The sequence below is a fragment of the Melospiza melodia genome, chromosome 10 (genome assembly GCF_035770615.1).
Source record: "Melospiza melodia melodia isolate bMelMel2 chromosome 10, bMelMel2.pri, whole genome shotgun sequence".
Classification (NCBI taxonomy): Eukaryota; Metazoa; Chordata; class Aves; order Passeriformes; family Passerellidae; genus Melospiza; species Melospiza melodia.
The window spans coordinates 14,298,749-14,317,038 of NC_086203.1; the positions used below are offsets into that span (position 1 = coordinate 14,298,749).

At 50.2% G+C, this 18,290-nt stretch overlaps 1 protein-coding gene across 4 annotated transcripts in view; it reads left to right on the forward strand.

The window, feature by feature from the left end:
* Positions 1-3,001: 3,001 nt before the first annotated feature.
* The window catches only part of RNF123 (ring finger protein 123), a 47,222-nt gene continuing 31,933 nt past the window's right edge, over positions 3,002-18,290 (forward strand). For 2 of the 4 annotated variants that reach the window (XM_063164452.1, XM_063164455.1), the window contains exons 1-17: positions 3,002-3,065; positions 5,205-5,398; positions 6,376-6,460; positions 8,457-8,536; positions 9,278-9,375; positions 10,534-10,588; positions 10,916-11,001; positions 11,735-11,821; positions 12,283-12,350; positions 13,186-13,311; positions 14,014-14,128; positions 14,950-15,054; positions 15,185-15,310; positions 16,455-16,547; positions 16,717-16,790; positions 17,231-17,348; positions 17,825-17,924. In XM_063164452.1, coding sequence (XP_063020522.1) covers positions 5,317-5,398; positions 6,376-6,460; positions 8,457-8,536; positions 9,278-9,375; positions 10,534-10,588; positions 10,916-11,001; positions 11,735-11,821; positions 12,283-12,350; positions 13,186-13,311; positions 14,014-14,128; positions 14,950-15,054; positions 15,185-15,310; positions 16,455-16,547; positions 16,717-16,790; positions 17,231-17,348; positions 17,825-17,924 — 1,498 coding nt within the window. In that variant the 5' untranslated portion in view covers positions 3,002-3,065; positions 5,205-5,316. Of the gene's footprint in view, positions 3,066-3,145; positions 3,222-5,204; positions 5,399-6,375; positions 6,461-8,456; positions 8,537-9,277; positions 9,376-10,533; positions 10,589-10,915; positions 11,002-11,734; positions 11,822-12,282; positions 12,351-13,185; positions 13,312-14,013; positions 14,129-14,949; positions 15,055-15,184; positions 15,311-16,454; positions 16,548-16,716; positions 16,791-17,230; positions 17,349-17,824; positions 17,925-18,290 lie in introns of those variants that run through there. The other 2 variants (XM_063164454.1, XM_063164453.1) reach the window with 2 other exon arrangements.

Consider the following 18,290-nt stretch of genomic DNA (forward strand, 5'->3'; position numbering starts at 1 on the left):
TTGCTGCAGTACCAACTGAAGGCTTCTTTCTCCCTGAGGGGACACCTCACCGCAGGATCGCAGAATCATTCAGGGTGGAAAGGACCTCTGAAGATCATCGAGCCCTGCCTGTGACTGATCACCACCATGTCAACCAGACTGTCAAAAATAGGTTAGAAACGGTTGTAAAATAGTTCATAATTGCTAAGTATGTACTGTTAAAAAGTTTGGTTATTATATTGTAAAAGCGATTGAAGAGTAGATATAAGAAGTACGGTACTCAGTGTACCGTATTACACCTAAGTAAAGTGCACCTCCCTCCAAGCCAGCCTGGACAGAGCTGTAATGGCCCAATGGAGCGCCTTAAACCTTCATGCAAATGAAGGATCCAAAAATAAACCAATCCAAAGGAACAAAAAACAGTATAAAAAGGGGGCATCCGAGCCAGTGGGATCGTGTGCCCCTCCACCTGGAACATCAGGAACATCTCTGCTCAAGAAAAGAAGATCCAGCACCGGCTCTGCAGCATCCTCACTCATCAGGAACACTCCTGCTCGACCCTCCAAGCTTTAGACCTTATAATAAAAGCTGAAATCATTTTAGCTGCGGGAGTGTGTTCCCGTTCATAACAAGACCATGGCACCAAGTGCCACATCCAAGCTTGCCAAGGTGCTTGTTCCCTGAATGAATCACTTCTGTCAGCATCTACCTAATGGAGTTATGTCATGCCCCAGCCTTGGAAGGCCAAGCAAAATACAGAAAGGCTGGTGAGAAAATCCCAAGCACCAGAGTTTGGCTTGCAAGGTGGTTGGTAAAAGAGGATCTCTGGGAACACTCTAAAGGCAGGAACTGAAGGAAGCAGTCACTCCCAGCAGGGTCCCACACCTACTATTGTAGGACTTCTGGGAAGTCCAGGTTTCTATCCTGATCCTGAATTGCATTTCAGACCTGAATTCTTCAAGGCTGAATTTCACATTCCTTTTCCCTATTCTGGTTGTACCTGAGCCATTGTCTGGTTGTTGTCCAGGCAGGTTCCCTAGTGGACTCTGATGCTGGCTGAGGAACTCCATAGCCAGGTCTGCCTTCCCCTAGGGACTGCTCCTGCCTCTGGATCAAAACCTGTGCTACAGCACTGTTGCTAAAGAACACCAGAACTGATGAAGCAGTACCCTTCTCAGTAAGCTTCTGAGGGTAAATGGCCTCTGCTCTATACTTCCCTCTGGTTGCCCTTTTTCCTTCACAAGACATCCTCACAGGCTTCCAGAAGGTGTCTCAAGGAGAGGTTTCAGTCTCCCCTACCCTACCTGCTTCCTAGCATACTACAGAATCTCTCACTGACTGGAGAGGAAGCTCAGGTGTGTTAGATGTCCTGGGAGCACTGGCAGAGGTAAATGGTCAGCAGTCCAGAGGCTGGCACAGGCCTCTTCCACACAGAATCCCTTGTTCATTTCAGGTAAATTCTTCAGTCTGTTTGGGTCTAGTTGAAGAGCCAGGACAGTTTCTTGACCATGTCTTAGATAAGTGCAGTGTACGCCAGAGTCTTGGGTAGGTCCAGACTTGTGACTAGAAGGAAGACTTGCCAAGTTCAAGAGCTTTCCCAAGGTGGTTTATAGGAAAAGGCTATTTCTTGAGCTCCACCAATGCTATAACCAAATGCATGTGTGAATTGTGGATTGTTTCCCGTACCTGACCTGAAGGTTGTATGTGAGTTCAAGTACTGTATCAAGTAGATTGTTGTCATATTTGCACACAAGTAAACATTGACAAAAGTGGAGAAATTCTGTTGCGTTCCAGAAGTTCAGCAAGTCTACATCTCCACTGTGCCCCAGGGTCTGGTGTAAAGATGGAAAAAGTGACTGAATTGTGTGGTGTTGTGATTTCCCCATACCTCAGGAGAGTGAAAGACTGCCAAGTTATTGTTTCTCAGGCAGAAACCTTTACATTTCAATGAGTCTCCTGTGAGACGCCTGGGTTTAATAGCAAGGAGAAGCTGCACAAGGTCAAACTTCAGGACACAGAGCATTTTGTTCCCAGTGGTCCTATGGCCAGATACTTTTGTCAGGCCTGAGAGAGCCTCCAGTGCATTTTATTGTGCTGGTGAAGTGGGGTCAAGGCCAGAACTGGGGCACGGTGCATGGCAGGTCCTGCAGTGGCATCTGGGCTGCCTGTGGGGATTCTGGCCCAACGCTGCAGGCCGGAGCAGCCTTGGATCCACACGGGCCCAGGGGTGCTGGAGCAAAGTCTGGCATTTTCTGGATCTGGGGAGACACAAGAGGACCCTGATGGTTGCTGGCTGGTGGTGCTGGGGCTGCTGGAGCTGGGTACCAGCAAGCTGTGGGGGCCCTGGCACAATTTGCCCAGAGAAGCTGTGACTGCTCCATCCCTGGAAGTGTTCAAGGCCAGACTGAATGGGGTTTGGAGCAGCCTGGTCTCGTGGGAGGTGTCCCTGCTCGTGGCAGGGAGGTGGAATTAGATTATTTTTCAGATTCCTTACAACTCAAATCATTCTGTGACCCTATGTTTCTATCTTGAAAGTGTCAGACGCTCCAGTCCAGATGCTCCCTGGGCCCTTGTGGATCCAAGACTGCTCCCATTTGCAATGCTGGACCCAGAATCCCCACAGCCAGCCGGGACACTGCCACAGGACCTGCTGTGGACCGTCCCCCAGTACACTGATCCCACTCCACAGGCACAATAAAGCACCCACGCTCATGCGTCGGCTCCCTCCTCCTGCTCTCTCTCCGAGGGCAGGTGCGGCTCTGGCCCACAGGGTCGTTGTGTCCCTGGGTGTGGGCAGCGCCGGCCCGGGCCTCCCTCGTGCGGGCTGGCCTTAGCCGCTTGCCCACCTCCGTGCCGAGACCTTCGCGTCTCGGCGGCCCCGACCCTGCTCGGTTTCCTCCGGAGAAGTTCACACAAGCACCGGGAGGGCTCTGCCGCCGGTCCTTCCCCGGGGCAGGGCACCGCGGCCCGGCCCTGCCCGAGCGCGGAGAGAGTCCCGCCCGTCTCCCGGCAACGCGTCCCGCCCGCCCGCCATGGCCCTCGCGGGTCGCCGTAGCGGCGGCGGCGGCGGCGCGGCCGGGCCGGCGGTGAGTGCGGCGGCCGCGGGGCCCGGTGCCGGCAGCGCGGGGGCTCCCCCGGGGCCGCGGGGGGCTCGGGCCGCGGCCGGCTCGGGGAGTGGCGTCCGGCTGTGCGGGAGGCGCCCGATCGGGGGGTGGCCGCCGCGCCTCACGGCTCGTAGGCAGGTGTAGGGGGTTCTCGGCTTTGGGGTGTTCGTGGGCGCGGAGAGCCCTTCCGGGTTTGGGGGTGTCTGTGGCTGCCGGCAGTGCCGCCCGCTCTAGGGCTGGCTCTGGGTTACGGGGCGCCGCTGGCTGCGGGGGGAGTCCGGCTTTGGGGCAGGCTGCTGGGTGTGAGCACGGCAGTGCTGCCCGGTGCTTGTGGGCTGGGGTGCCCGCAGGTTGGGGTGCCACGGGGACCCACGGCTGGGATGAGGGCAGGGCAGTTCTGTGATCCGCGCCGGGCTCTGCTGTTTCCCTTTGCCTGCTGCGAGTCCCAGGGCTCGGCCGGCGGCTGCCACACAAAGTTGTGTTGGCCGGCCTGGCTTCTCGGCCTCCTCGCCTGCCGCCAGTCGCCTCCACTTCAGCTCTGGCTGCTCCTGTGCTGTGTGTTCTGCCCTGCTGCTGGCAGCTGCTTGCTCTTGCCCAGAGAAGGGAGTTCAGCCCGGGGCCAGGCTCAGAGCAGGGCGTCTTTGCTTCTGTGAATCGCACATGGGGCAGATGTGTGTCCCCCTGCTCTGCCCTTTCCCAGACCTGTTGAAAGCAACATCTGCTCCAGCTGTGCAAACACCCTGGCACTGCAGCAGTGCCAGCACTGCATCCCATGTGGTGCCAGTGTGGAGGGGCTTCGTGCTCTGCCTTGGGCATTCAGGCTTACCAGAGTGGCTGCCTTCAGGAGAGCCGTGGGCACTCCTGACTGCCCTCGGGTGTTTTTAACTTGTTCTGACAGAGGTGAAGTCATGTCATGTGTCGAGTACTTTTAGGATAGTACACATTGTGCTGTCTGCTCTGCTTTGGTAGTAAACTACGAGTTTCTCATTATTGTTTTATCTCTTGTTTTGAGTTCCTGACGCATCATTCAGGGCCTTTGATCCAGGCTGGTCTTTGCTTTGTTCCCGCTATTTTGCTCAGCAGTGCTGCAGGAGGGAGGCCAGGCAGTGTTGCTCCACTGCTGAGTGCTGGGGTGGTCCTGAGGAAAGGAGTTTTAGGCAACCCTTTCCCAAGTCTAGCTGAAGCCAATGTGATTTTGTGTTGGTGTGGCACTTGTGGCACTTGGCACTCCTTTTCTTGGCTTCACCTTAGTTTCTGCTCTGCATGAGATTGCCAACAAGCATTTCATTCCTGCAGTCTTTGCTCCTGTTGCATCTTCCTATTGCTCTGTGTGTCATAAAGTGCTTTGACGGATGGATGTCCAGGGAGAGTCTTCCAGTGAGGGTTGGCTGTTGGGGCAGTTGGAAGCAGGAGAGGGGTATAGCCGAACATTTGGAAGCTGGATGGAACTAGCCACTTGAATGTATTCTTTTTGTCCTGGCACATGCCAGCTCTGATAGCATTCTAGTGATTCTAGAAGGTTCCTGAATCTGTAGTCTCATGGCAGATTTTCACTTGTAAAAGCTATTGTATATTACCTGTGTCTGCTTTTGTCCCCGTGTCTCTGGGCCTTTCACTTTGTAGTCAGTGATATTCTATTGTAGCCCAGTCCATCTGCATTTGTCTCATTCCTTTTTCCTCTCTCTTTGTTTTGAGTAGTGGAATAATCTAAACACCTGCTAAACAGAAGATTAACCAGGCTCATGTTGCTGTCCTAAAGAGTACAGAGCAGGAGGGAAAGGCAGAAGTGTTTGTCAGGACACAAGCAGCAGTGCAGTTCCCACTCTCAGCGGTGTTTGGCACTGGGGTGGTTTGGCCCAGTGCTTCTGGCCCAGGCTTGGTGTGAAGGTTGCCTGTGTTTCTGGCTTGGTTGTGCCTGTGTCTTTCTTTGGAGTGGGGTTTGTGTGGCTGCCTGGAGCGTGGCTTCATGGTTCATCTGCATTGGGAAGATTTTGAGCTGTTGGGCAGCAGTGGGACTGAGAGCAGGGTCGGCAGGTAGTTGTTTTGGGGCTCTTGTGTAATGTCATTGGGACATGCAAGGACTGTGGCTATTTTTTGGCTTATCCCTGTTGTTTAATTCAGGTAAACCAGCCTCCAAGAAAGGGAGAAGTCTAAAGGCAGCATCCTCCCCAGAAGGGTTTGTTCTAGGCGTCTGCCCATCTTATGTCTGCTCTGGAAGCGGTGCCTGTGAAGAATGACGTCGAGAGGTGCTGGGACTGCTTTCTCAAGGAAGAATTACAGGCTGAGCACTGAGCCAGAGAAGTCCAAGGTCACAGGTAGGGTGCTGTACATGCCCTGTGGGAACAGGAGCACTGTGGATCCAGGAGCATCCCTTGCCTTGCTGCAGTTACCTTGGTAGTGTGAGGTGTAGGGGTCTGAAACTGAGTAAATCCTCAAAGTGAGATGAGATTTTGGATGGGACATTCCTGTAGTACTAATGACTCCAGAAACTCAGGTCACAGAGCCTTTTCTTCAGCACACAGCCCTGCCTCATAAAGCTGGGGAATGTTTTGTTGCCTGCCTGCCATCTGATTTAGGGAGTTCCCCTTCCAGGATGTCAAATTCTCAAAGGAATCCTTTTCTGGGAAATTCTGCTACCTGCCAGGCAGTCTGTTTTTTTTCTTGGCGTCACCAATCCAGCACAAGTGTGCTTATGAGACCACAAACCTGGCATTTGAGGGCACTGTTGCACTCAGAAACAAGGAATGCTGCATCAGTGTGACACTAAGGGTTGTTTAGTGAAGGTGAGGCACGCATCATTAAAGAGGGTTCTGGGTTACATGAGGTGAGCTGCTCCTGCAGCCTTTCCATCTCAGCATCTTTTATGTGGTTAAGAGACATCCTGGGTATGAATAGGACACCAGGAATTGCAGTGGTGTTAGGTTTTAGTTTTTTTTTTAATGAAATTGGATCCCTGCTTTCAGCTTTTGGAGTTACTTTAGCACAGCAGGATTCCTGAGGATGCACTTCCACCTGTGTGGAGCAATTTATAGGCTCCCAGTTGCTATGGCAGAGCAGCTCAAATTGGAAAGAGTCTTTTTTGGGGAGATGCACCCAATAATGCTGGACTCTGGCTCTGCTAGTGAGGACAGTAAGGTGATAAATGACTGCTTGAAGCTGCATTTTCCGTTGTGTTGATCAGCAAACATGAACATAATTTACCCATAGTTACCCGTTTCTTGCTTGTACATGAAATTCATGTTTGAGTTTCCCCCAGACTCTGTAAGCTTATTTCCTTCCTGTTTCTCCCAAGGCATTGTGAACAGCAGGCTGCTGAATGATTACCTGCACCGAGTCTTTACCAGTGCTGATGGGAACCAGCCTGCAGCTGCTTACAGGTATCAGACTTCTCACTGCCCAGGTGGCCAGTGATGCCACCTCCAGATAAACAGCACTGTGTGAAAGGAAAGATCTTCTAGTGCCACACAGTGATCTTTGTTAAAAACACAGCAGCTCCATGTTACAGAAACAACTCTGAGGTCTGCTCTTTTAATGGCTTTTTCAAACTGCAGGGCTTGTGAGGAAGGATTCTTTTTTTGCATGAAAAATCCCATATACCAGCACACTAGGCAATATTTTTGAAATAAGTGGGCATTCACGTGGTTGTTCCTGTTCCCCCTTTGCTTGTAAGGAAGTGCAAAATTCACATGTGTCAGGTGCAGGAATTAAAAATAGTGCCCTGTAACCTAAAGGCAAGACTGTTACTGACCCATGCAATTCCATACATTTTCCAGGCTGTGGAACTGCTGGTACTTTAATTAGGAGTCACCAAAGGAAGATAAACACAAAATTCCTGTTTAGTGACTGCTTTTTTCCTATTTATTTTCAGTTCTCCTCCACCTTTTAATCCCAGAAACCTGTAGTGTTGGATGAAAAGAATTCCTCTTGCATCTCTTTTGCCAGAGGCAAGTCAGGCAGGTTCAGGGCGGGTAGGAGTGTGGCAGAGTGAGGCAGGCCTGTGCTCCTGCTGGCTGGCAGTGCTGCAGCATGGCTGGGGTCACATTCCAAGGCTATACTTAGGACTGCCAGCTCCAACGTGAGCTCAGAGCTGCTATAAATAGTTCTTGGCCCTCTGGCTCTTGGTGAGCCGGGGTGATGGTGCGGGGGAGGCAAAGTGGGTCATGTTACTTTACCACGAGCTCTCCTGCCAGAAAGCCTTGGAACACTCCACTGCCTGAGCATTTTGGTTTTCAATATTTCTGATTTCTTTGTCTGGTGATTAATGACTTGAATGCACAGAACTGATAGTTTGTTGGACTGGCTTCTCTTTTTTCCTGCCTTCCACCCTTCTTCCCTGGACGTGGCTACTTGGTAGAAAGCCCAGTAGCAGTCAAAGAGGTCTTGGAAATAACATTTGCCATAAGAGAGCAACTTTTATGGTATGACATCTTGCCTTCAGAGGCCTGAATTCTTTATAGAGGAGCTCACTGCGGACATCTCTCTGCCTGCCTCATGCTCTTCCACTCTCCTTCCACAACTCCTCCTTCATGCCAGTGCTGATTAAGCAGCTTTGCTGAAGCCACCCTTCTCGTGCCAACCAAAGCTGATTCTTTGATTTCACTTCTGTGCATTTTCACACCCATCAGGCTTTCATAAGGCTCTCACCATTAGGGTGAGAGGGAAATCCCTAATTCTGGAGAAGTGAAAAGTTTCCCAGATGGCTTTGGAAGTGGGAAGCAGGGATAGGAGCAACTAGTGGTTCTCACAGTAAAAGGAGACTCTTGTGCAAGGATTAGCTAAGTGAACTATCCTTGAAAGGAGAGAACCAAGGAAAGGCAGTAAGTTCTCTAGAACAGTGGCCCAAAGGGGATGCATGAGAGAATTTTCAGTATGAAAACAAAATGGTTTTAGCTGTTTTCACAGAGAGAGGATGCTGGACTAGCCTGACCTTTGTCTGAACTGCTACAGCTGCTGCTCTGATCCTCTCTCTTCTTTTGTATTGCAAAATACTTTGGGTAAAAAATGAATCCTGACTTAGGCCACGTTTGTATGATGCTGATTGCAGCAAAGTCGTGTCCATAGTTATTGGTAGCAGAGCTGGTTTCTTGCTGCCTTGTACCACAGTTTTCTTACTGCCACAATACACTCCTGAGCAGACTGAAGACTGTAAGATTCTTTGTTAACTACTTGGCTTGTTTGTGCTGTGTTTGGTCCTTCCTTCATTCATTGTCCCAACACAATGGGCAACAAATTCCTTAGATTCATGACTTGAAACAGATCAATGACAGAACTTCCTGGCTCATGTCTCAGCATAGGACACTGGTCTGGGCTGCAACTCTTGAAATATTGAAGACAAAGTTTTTTTGTAAGAGCTGCTGTGTGTTTATTCCCTAGGAAGCACCTGACGTTCCAGAACCTGCAGGAGCACCTTGAGAGATTGCTGGCAGAGGAGAATGGCTCTGAAGACAGCAGAGGTAGGAGATACTGCCTGTCCAACTTGTGCTTCTTGCCTTTGCTGCTTCATTGGGAAGGACAAGTTGTATCATGATAGGCATTTCTGAGTGAGTGCTGTTGTGCCTCCCTGTGCTCTTAATTTATTGTGTTTTTAAATCCTGCCTGTGAGGGGCTCATCAGCCAGCCTTGCAGCAGGTTTGTTTGCAGATGGAGGCAGATTTCCAGGCTAAAATGTCTGGAAAGGCAGTTTTGGGGATATTTTACTGATAATGATATGCAGAGCCATTGCTTTGACCAGGAGTGTGCAGTGCTATCATCAGTGAGAGGTGCAGAGGCTTGTTGACAATTACTGCATGCTGGTCTCCACTGCAGGTATTCACTTTGGGCCTCAGGCTGTACCCTGTGTTCTTACTACCATCGTTTCTCTGAGTGAATCAGGATGTGGCAAGATACAGCCTTGCTCCCCTCCTAGAAAGCCAAATTTTTCTTGCTGGCTTCAATCAAAGTGTGACATGTTGGCCAAACATTTGGCACTGAGTTTAGCCTTTGAATTTTGTCAAAGTAAAATTTTCAGGTGATGTGGAAAACGTAATGTGTCCTGAATGCTGCATAGCTGAGTTGCTGTGAAGACCTCCTTTTAAATCTTCCTCCCCTGCAGCAGAATCCAGGTGCTGTTGCAGTCTGGCTAGAGGTACCCAGTGGGTGAGCTGTTCAACCCTGCAGAGCTCTCCCCAACAGGTTTTCTGCAACTCTTGTTTCAGATCAGGTGGCAGAGGGCCGGCTCGGTCCCTCCACTGTGGTTTTGGACCACACCAGCGGCTTTGAGGGGCTCCTGCTGGTCGATGATGACTTACTTGGGGTGAGTGTGTTGCTGGACACAGCAGAAAATCATTTTGTGGGACTAAAAGCACTCGGGGCTTGTTGGTTTGTTCTTTGTAGTAGATCCCTGTCAGTGGCTTTGTAGCGTGTGTAAATGGAGTTTGCCTGGAAGGTGCAGGATCCTGCAGGAAATGAGCTCTCCTGGGAGAAAGTCTGGCAGTGCCACTCAGTGTCAGCAAGGTTTGAGTGGGGCTGTGAGGATGTGAAAGGACTACCCTGGCCAGGGGCTCCCTTGGAGAAGCAGCCAGCTTTCCTGTCCCTCCCTTCAGCAGGCTGCCTCTTCCTTCCTTCTGGTCTTCTTGAAAGGGGAGAAAGAGGCTGAAGCTGAGGTTTTCCTTTCTCCTTTGTTTCCACTAATTACCTGCTTGCTCCTTGGCTGATGTTCCCCTTGCAAAAAGTCAGCTGAAAGCATCCACTGGAATTTAACTCTTTCCTACTTCAGTAATTTCTGCACTCCTTTCACCCCTTCATGAGCAAGCACATCCCCTGCTCTTGAGCTGATTTCCCCTTAATCTATGCCTGCTTTTTAGCCTCTAACAAATCAGGCTGCCCTGGTCTCCCATTTCCCTTTAATCACTTGCTGTGGGTTACTTTGGCTGTAGCTAGAATTGACCCACAGAATGGATTGGACTGACTTGCCTGTGAATTCCTTGTTCCTGCTTTCATTTCCTCTTCATGGTCTGTCCCAAGATAGCAAGAGTCAGGATTTAACACAGCTCAGTTCCTAGGCACCATGTTACCTGCCTGCCCTGGCCTTTGGTCTGGACACTGGAATCTGTAGTTTTGTTCTAACTTGTCCAGCATTCATTTATCTTTCCCATATCATAATCACTTTTGTGCCAATTCGCTGGGAACCTGTCTGTCACCATGTTGTCCTTGTACTGCTGCCATGCTGGGTGCTTCACTGGGGTTTATCAAGTACAGATGAGCCCCAGGGAAGGACCTGAATGATTCCCTGGGGCCAGCTGGCTCCAAGTACAGCTGCTGGGGTGGGGAGGATGTCCCTTCTTGTCCCTATGCTGTCCTTGTGAATAGCTCTCCATTTTGCTTTGGTATGGCAGGGACAGAGGGAATGGAAAGGACTGCACAAGCCTCTCTTTTTGCCTGACATTAAAATATCTTTTGTTTGTTGGTCCAGGTGATTGGCCACAGTAACTTTGGGTCCATCAGGGCCACAACATGTGTGTATAAAGGTAAGGAGATAAACCAGTGCTGCTTTGAGAGAAGACCCTGGGAGGGGTGTATGGGATATTGGACAGCCGGAGAGCTCGGGAAATCTTGAGTATGTTCCAGATCTTGAACACCCTCTTCCCCAGTTCATTCACTGAACCTTTCCAAAGAATGAGAAGGATGGGGAATTGTGTGATGCCAGAATAAAGGGGTGGGAGGGGAATCCTGGGGATGTCTTGAAACTCCTTTATGTGCCACATATATTTCTGTGGGAGCAATGTCGGGTTCACCTTCTCCAACAACAAGCCAGGGGACAAGAATTCACCTTGTGGCATCTCTTTTTCTTTCAGGGAAATGGATTTATGAGGTGCTCATCTCCTCCCAGGGACTCATGCAGATTGGCTGGTGTACTCTCAACTGCAGATTTAATCAGGAGGTAGTATAGCTAATCTGGAGAATGCTCCTTCCCTGCTTTTTTGGTCAGTGTAGAGCATTGCATTGGTGCTGTGCCCTGCTGGCATTCACACCAGAAATGCCACACACACACACAAAATGCCAGGCTTGCTATTTTAAGAGTCTTTACGAGACTCTCTGGTCTGTGTACACAGAGGGGTGCTCAGTGGGAAAGTCTGTGCTGGGTATGTTGATGTGCTCTTGTTGCACGTAGAACTGCTAGATATTGACTTTCAGCTGGTAACTTCCCCAGAAAGTGTGTGTCTGCAGTGCTGGCAGCCTGTCCCTTGGGATGGGCCTCAGCAGCTGCTGCTACAGGGCTCCTTTTGCCCAGGGGAGGGTGAGATTTGTTTCATCTGGGTGGGATGTTTGGTGCTGGAAAGGGGTGTCAGCTGCAGAATTTCACTAACTTGTCACTCTGCACTATGTGAGAGGGGAAGTGATGGGCATCCCAGGGGGCTGCTTTGATAGAAATGAGAATTGTCAGATGCCAGTACTCTTCTTCTGACCCAAAAATAAGTAGGGAGTGGTGCATTTCTCTGAACCAAAGATCACAGGCCACTGGATTCATTCCTAGAGTGAGGATTTTTCCCAGGCAGAGCATGTGTGCTGTCAGCTGCTCTCCCTGTCTACTGCTCTCCCCCTTAAAGGTTCTCTTGCAGTGAGAGGAATCCTCTGTGCCTGCTCTGAGTGTTCTCTTTGATGCTTTGGTGCAGGAGGGCGTTGGGGACACGCCAGATTCCTATGCCTACGACGGGAACAGGGTGCGCAAGTGGAACGTGACTACCACAAACTATGGCAAAGTGAGTAGCTGTGCCCCAGGGATGGAGCACAAAGCAGGTGACTCCTTCTGCTCACTGGGTCTGCTGGGCCTTGTGAAGTGCCCTCAAGCCTTTCTCCTTGCCTCAGGCTGTGTGCCAGCACTTGTCTGCATTTTAGGGGTGCTGGATGTGCTGGCTTTGTTTAGCAGCCCCAGCAGACTGATTGCCAGCACAGTGCTGCTGTTGGTCCCTGGGAGGCTCTGGTTCCCTGTAGTACATCAGAGCTGGTGCATTGTTGGGATAAATGTACATTCCTAGTGCCAGAGGGGAAAAAGATCCCAACTGGGCTTTAGAAGTGCCTGAAAATGATGTGAGCTGCTGGGAGAAGGAACTCTCTCTTCTTCAACCCTGAATCACAAGGGGTTGGTTGGGTTGCAGTCTTTCTTGTGATGTGGGAAAACCCTGGAAATATATGTTAAACCTCTTCTCTCCCTCTCTTGCAGTCCTGGGCAGCAGGAGACATCGTCAGCTGTCTGATAGACCTTGATGAGGGCACCATTGCTTTCTGCTTGTAAGCATCTTTGTCCCATTCCCTGCTTTGTTTATGTCTGTGTGTAACAGAAAGGTTGCTGAGCCCTATTTCTGCTCTCTCCCCTTTATGTTCCTTGGTAGTTGTGGCCTTTGTTTCTCTGTCTTGTGTTCAGAAACCATCTGAATAGGGTGTTGGGTCCCCGTTCAGTTTAGTTGAGAACATTTGGCAGGAAGATGTTCAAGCTACAAAATCTTTGTAAAGTTTGCAGGATTTTAGAGGGAAGGGCATCTCTTGTGATGTTTAATGCCACACTTGGCTTTAATTGATTGCTTTTGTAGCCAGTGTAAGACCTTGCCTGTCCTAAATTCACAAGGAGCTGTGAAAAGGTTGATAAATCTCCAGTTTACAGCTCCCATGCACAATGAGAATTGTTCTCTAGCCCTGGCCTGCAGCAAGTCAGTTGCAATTAAAAACTGTTAGATGGTTGGCGTCATCTTTTATGGAGGAGTAGATTGAAAGCATTATCCTTGATTGCCACCAGCATCAAATAGATGAGGCCAAAAACTCATATTCTTTAAAATGTCCTGCTGCTTTAGTTATCTCACAGATTTGGGTTGCCCTTGAAGCTGAGTGGGCTCTGCATGTTGTGTAGACCCCAGTGCCTTCCCATGCTGGTATGAAAATGGGAGTGGCCCTGTGCTTCCTGTGGCTGTCACTCAGCAGAGCTGTGACATTTGCATGTGTGCCAGGTTAGGAACGGCAGGAGGCAGGACTGATGGGTGTGTCCGTGTTGGCAAGCTGATATCTGTGTGGCCCAGCTGACCTCACACCCCTCCTGCTGTGACTAAAACCTTGTGTGTTTTCCTTCTTTCAGGAATGGCATCTCTCTGGGAACTGCCTTTGATAACATCACAAGGGGTGCTGGGATGGCCTATTTCCCTGCCATCAGCCTCTCCTTCAAAGAGTCTGTGGCTTTTAACTTCGGAAGCCGTCCGCTCCGATATCCTTTAGGTGTGGGGAGAGGAGCTCTGAAGGGGGAAGAGCCTGTCCTGAGACCATCTTTGGAGGCTGTAGAATATACACACCTGACTGCAGTTCACTTTCTGCTGTCAGCACTTGTGTGCAGAGCTGAGTCAGGGAGAGAAGAGCCAAATGCCTCCTTAGCTGAAGCAGAACTACAGGACACAAACACAAGTTTCTGAAATGAGAGTTGCTTTCAGCTCTGAGACAGCAGCTGCTCTACAACTGGGAGATGCCTGCTCCCAGACACTCAGATCCTGCAAAATTCTCGCTCAGCAGTATTGGAAACCCTAATGCTGATGTGCTGCTGAGCCATTTGGTCACTCATCTCTTTTACCTCCCAGCCATGTGGGACTTCTGACATGGTATTAGTGTTGCCTGTTGCTGTGAGAATGCTGAAGCCTGGAGCTCCTGTCAGAGCAGTCCTGGCTGTGCCTGTTGATGGCTGTAGTGGGAGCTCTAGTTGGTCTTTCTGATGAAAAAAGTATTTCCCACCAAGAAGAAGTGAAAGACTTTCTGCTTGCAGCATGGAGGAAGTGGAGATGAGAGCTTGTGGCTTATCATCCATATAGAAGGTTTGAACTGGAACTGGGTACAAAATAAAGCAGACAGAGTCTTTTCCTTGCACAGACAAAAGGAGCCCCAAAAGGATCAGATTGCATTTTCCCTTAACACTCCCTACTTATCCAGTGGAAGGTTACCGGCCCCTGCAGGATCCTCCTGTGGCAGACCTGCTGAAGGCTCGGAAGCTGCTGGGCTACCTGAAGAATGTGATCCATATTGGAATAGATGTGACGGTAGGCTGCCATCAGGGGGTGCATCTGAGGGCACCGTGCTGGGAAAGGGGGTTCTGCCCTCCCTGGCACGTGCTGCCAGCTCAGATGTTTCCATGCACCTGAGAGTCTGAATGCTTGCATGGGGCCTGCCTGTCCCTGGAGCTCTCTGGCTTGCAAAATGGCCCTCCTGATAGTTCCAGGACTTCATTTAAGTCATACTGGGCTTTGTTGTTCTCAGTCCTGTAAAGTTTCATTGCCAATATTCAAGAAGTGATGTTTGTCAGGCTCACAACTGCTGCATTTGATTTTGCACCCTTGAAATGAGTTTGTTCATATCCTAAGCTTTTTACTGATGTCCTGTTCAGTAATGTGATGGAATTCTGGCAGGTTTGCCTTGAGGATTGTTTTGGCTGTGGCACTGTTTGCTGGAAACACTGTTTTCCACAAGGATGAGGGATGATCTGTTGATGCCCAAAGCATAGGAAATGCCATATGCTATGGCATATGCTATGGTCTTGGCTCAAATGAAGGCCTGATTTGCTATTTCTCCTCCTCTGTAGGTGTTCCCATTTACAAATTATCATGTAAACTAGAGCCTTTTTGTAATAGAACGTTGTCAAAGTGCCTGCATGTAGTTGATAGTGACATCTGGGCTGCACTACAGCCTTCCAGAGGAATAGGCCTGGCTTCTTTGGCATTCTGAATTCCCATGTTCAAGGTTTTTGGTGCAGTCAGGCATGGGACAGCAGCAGGGCTGCTCCAGGCATGTGGTTCATTCAGTTGGTGTACAGGTGGATTGGGCTGGATCCAAGCTATGTGTCTCTCTGGGTTTGTCATTGCAGGAGGGGAAGCTGGTGGAGAAAGACACATCCATGTGGCAGCTGCAGGGAGAACCCACGGTATTGATTACACTAGCTCACATCTTCAATTATTTCTCCCCTCTTATGGTGAGTTTTGCCTGCCTATTGCCAGGTTCTGTAGTGCTTGTTACTGCTCTTGCAAGGCAAAATAATCCCCAGCTTTTGCTGGGAAGTGACTGTGCCTTGGAGGAACGTTGACCTGCCTCTCTGTCTGCAGTGCAAGGTGTACCTGGTGGAAGATGTGCTCATGACCTTCCTGCTGAGCATCCTGGAGCGAGGAGGGGCAGTGGAGGCCCACCCCCTCATTCAGCAGCTGCTGGATCTCATGTGGCTTCTGATGGAGGTGAGTTGCTAGCGTGCTGGTTCCTCCCTAGGGATCCCTGGGAGATGCTGAGGACAGGAGCCTGCCCTACAAAATGCTGGTAGTGTTCAGTGTCTCTCTCTTCTTTTTTCTTTGTGGTAGACCACCCTCTCAATTAGCTCATCTGGCTGCTGCTGCACACCCAGGCACTGAGGGTTGAATGCAGACACTGGCAATGAGTTAACCAGGCATTTCTAAGCTTCTCCTACTGCTAAAGGAACTGATGATGGTGAATAACTTCCTGTTTCTGGAAACATCACATTTATCAATAAGAATAATCTTCTGATTGTTAGTAATGTGTATTTGACTGTGGAGGTCTCAAGTGCTGCTGTGTGCTGAAGAGATGGATCAGAGTGTGTGGGACTAGGGTAGAGGTGTGCAGTGCACTCTCACCATCTCCAGCACTGCCTCCTCCAACTTCCCTTCCTGTCCATGCTGGATGAGCTTACTCCTTCCTGGGACACATGTTTGAGGGGAAGCTGCTGCTGCTGCTGCTGGAGTGCTTGGGTGGTTGCACAGAGCCAGTCCCTGCCAGGGATCTGCTTGGAGACAGCACGTCTGCCCTTTGGGGTAACAGTTTACAGATGTGGGCACTGGCCCAGCCAGCTGCCATGAGAAGTTTAATAGAAAAATGTCATGACTCCTTCAGGGCCACCATCTTAGCAGTGAAACTGCACCCTCTGGTAGCACTGCTGTGTTTGTGGAAGAGTTGGCTCTCATCCTGCTGGTTGGCTATGAGTTGAATTCAAACAGACAACTCTTCTCTCATCACATTTACCCAAGGCTTACTTCTTTCTCTTCTGGTTGGTTGTACCAATACTGTGTCTTGGGTAGAGTCAGGGAATAAGAGGACTGGTGACTGCCCAACAAATAGGGCCTGGGACTTTGGCTTTTTGTAGGTGACTTGTGGGTTGGACTTCCTGCAGAGACTTGTTTCCCTGTAGCAAAGCACTGGCACCAGCTTCTGCTTGGACTCTCTCCTGTGGAGTCAGAGGGACGCTGTGGGTTCAGAGCACCTGCTTTTTCAGTTCAGAAATGAATGCTTCCTTCCAAGATCTCAGTCTGGGAGCTATAGCTGTTCCTGACTCCTTGCTGTTGTTCTTAAATGTGTTTCTTATTTTCTCAGGAGTATGAAGTGCATGAGTGCCTCAAGCAGCTCCTGATGTCCCTGCTGCGGGCTTACAGGTTCTCCCCCATCATCCCAGACCTGGGATTACAAGTGAGTTTGCACTTCTGAATTCCAGGAATCTGTCCCCATGTCCAAAGGTACAGGATGTTTGGGATCCTGTAGTTGTTTGATCCAAAGATGGCAGTTTTGTCACACTGTGCCCATTGGAGAGTTGTGCATTCTGCAGATGGAGTTACTTTTGCTTCTCCTGTTTTCCTAGATCCACTACCTCCGGCTCACCATTGCAGTCCTGAAGCATGAGAAATCTAGGAAATACCTACTCAGCAATGTTCTGTATCCTTTGTGTCTCCTCCTGTCTCAGTTTTCCCTTCTCTCAGTAATGCAGCCGAGGACACTTCAAGGACCTGTAGGTCCAGGAAGGCAGAAGCCACCATGTCTTGAGAGCTCATTTCTCAGATCTCCTCTGCCTGACACCATTTCCTATAAATGCTTTGAGGGCAGGCAGCAGTGTTGTATAGTTCACATCCTGGTAACACACAGGAGCTCATTTCTACCTGACTGACCTCTAAAATCCCTACAGCAAAACCACTTTCAGAGCAGTCCAGCCCTGTGGTAGCATTTGTGCAGCTGCTGTGACGGCTGTGTGGGGCTTCTCCAGAGGCCTCTGGATCTTGCAGTGATAGTTTGGAAAGGAATCTGTCACTACAGCTCTGGAGACATGCCCTGTCCCTTCTCCCAGGGTAGCTACTGTGCTTGCTTTAACTCCAGCACAGCTTCGACGTGCTCCGTTCCGTTGTGTTCTTCTACATCAAGAGCCCCCTGCGTGTGGAGGAGGCAGGCCTGCAGGAGCTCATTCCCACCACGTGGTGGCCAAACCGCTTCACCAAGGACGTGAGTACAGGCACTTCCACCCGGGAATCTGAGGAAATGTTGTTGCCTGCCATTTGTATCTTTTTCTGGCAGAGGAAGTTGGGTGGCCCCTATTTCCAGCTGTGTTAGCACTGGTGGATCTTACTATTTGAGAGCTGGAGCTTTTCCATTCCCCTGTCAACTTTTTTGTCCCCTTAGAGAGTATGTTTGAGGTGTGATGCTCACCCAGGGAAGGGGGGACAGTTTTCTGTGGCAACAGATTTGGAAGGGAACTTCACAGTATTTAGGAATTGACTGGGGTGTCCTCAAAAGATCTCCTGCCATTATTCATTACAAGGCTGGAGGAGACCTGTTTAGACCTGCCAGCTGCAGTCACACACTGGCACATTGTTTCAGGGAGTCTCTGCTCTCTATTTTGCACTGTTTGAGGGCATTTCTGGCAGGATATTTTCCCTGTGCAGTGCTCTCCTACTAATCAGTGTCTGTGCCCCAAGCAGGGCAAGGAGAGTAAGGAGGTGAAGGAGGAGAGTGCTGAGGAGAGGCTGAGGCGTCGGGCGTACGAGAGAGGCTGCCAGCGGCTCAAGAAGCGCATTGAAGGTTTGTGGGGAGGGAGGGAAGTTGCCAAGATCCCACACTTTTTGTGCAGCCAGGGGCTTTCTAAATCCTATTCACTATGTGAAGTACAGCCAGGACAGGCTGTGGTGCAGAGGTGGGGGCCAGCCATGCTCTGTTCTGATGGGACCCCACTGCACAGACCTGCAGCCCCCCAGGATGGGACAGGAGCAAACCTCTGCATTGGTTTTTAGCTATGGATGAATTTCCTGCTAGATAGTGGAGGAGAAGATTCTCGGTGGTGGGATTGGCTTTCTGCTGTCACTGGTTCTTCCTGGGCCCCCTGTGCTGGGGAGGGAACCTTTCTCCTGGGGACAGGGTACTGCAGCTGGGGTTAAGAGGGGGAGTTGT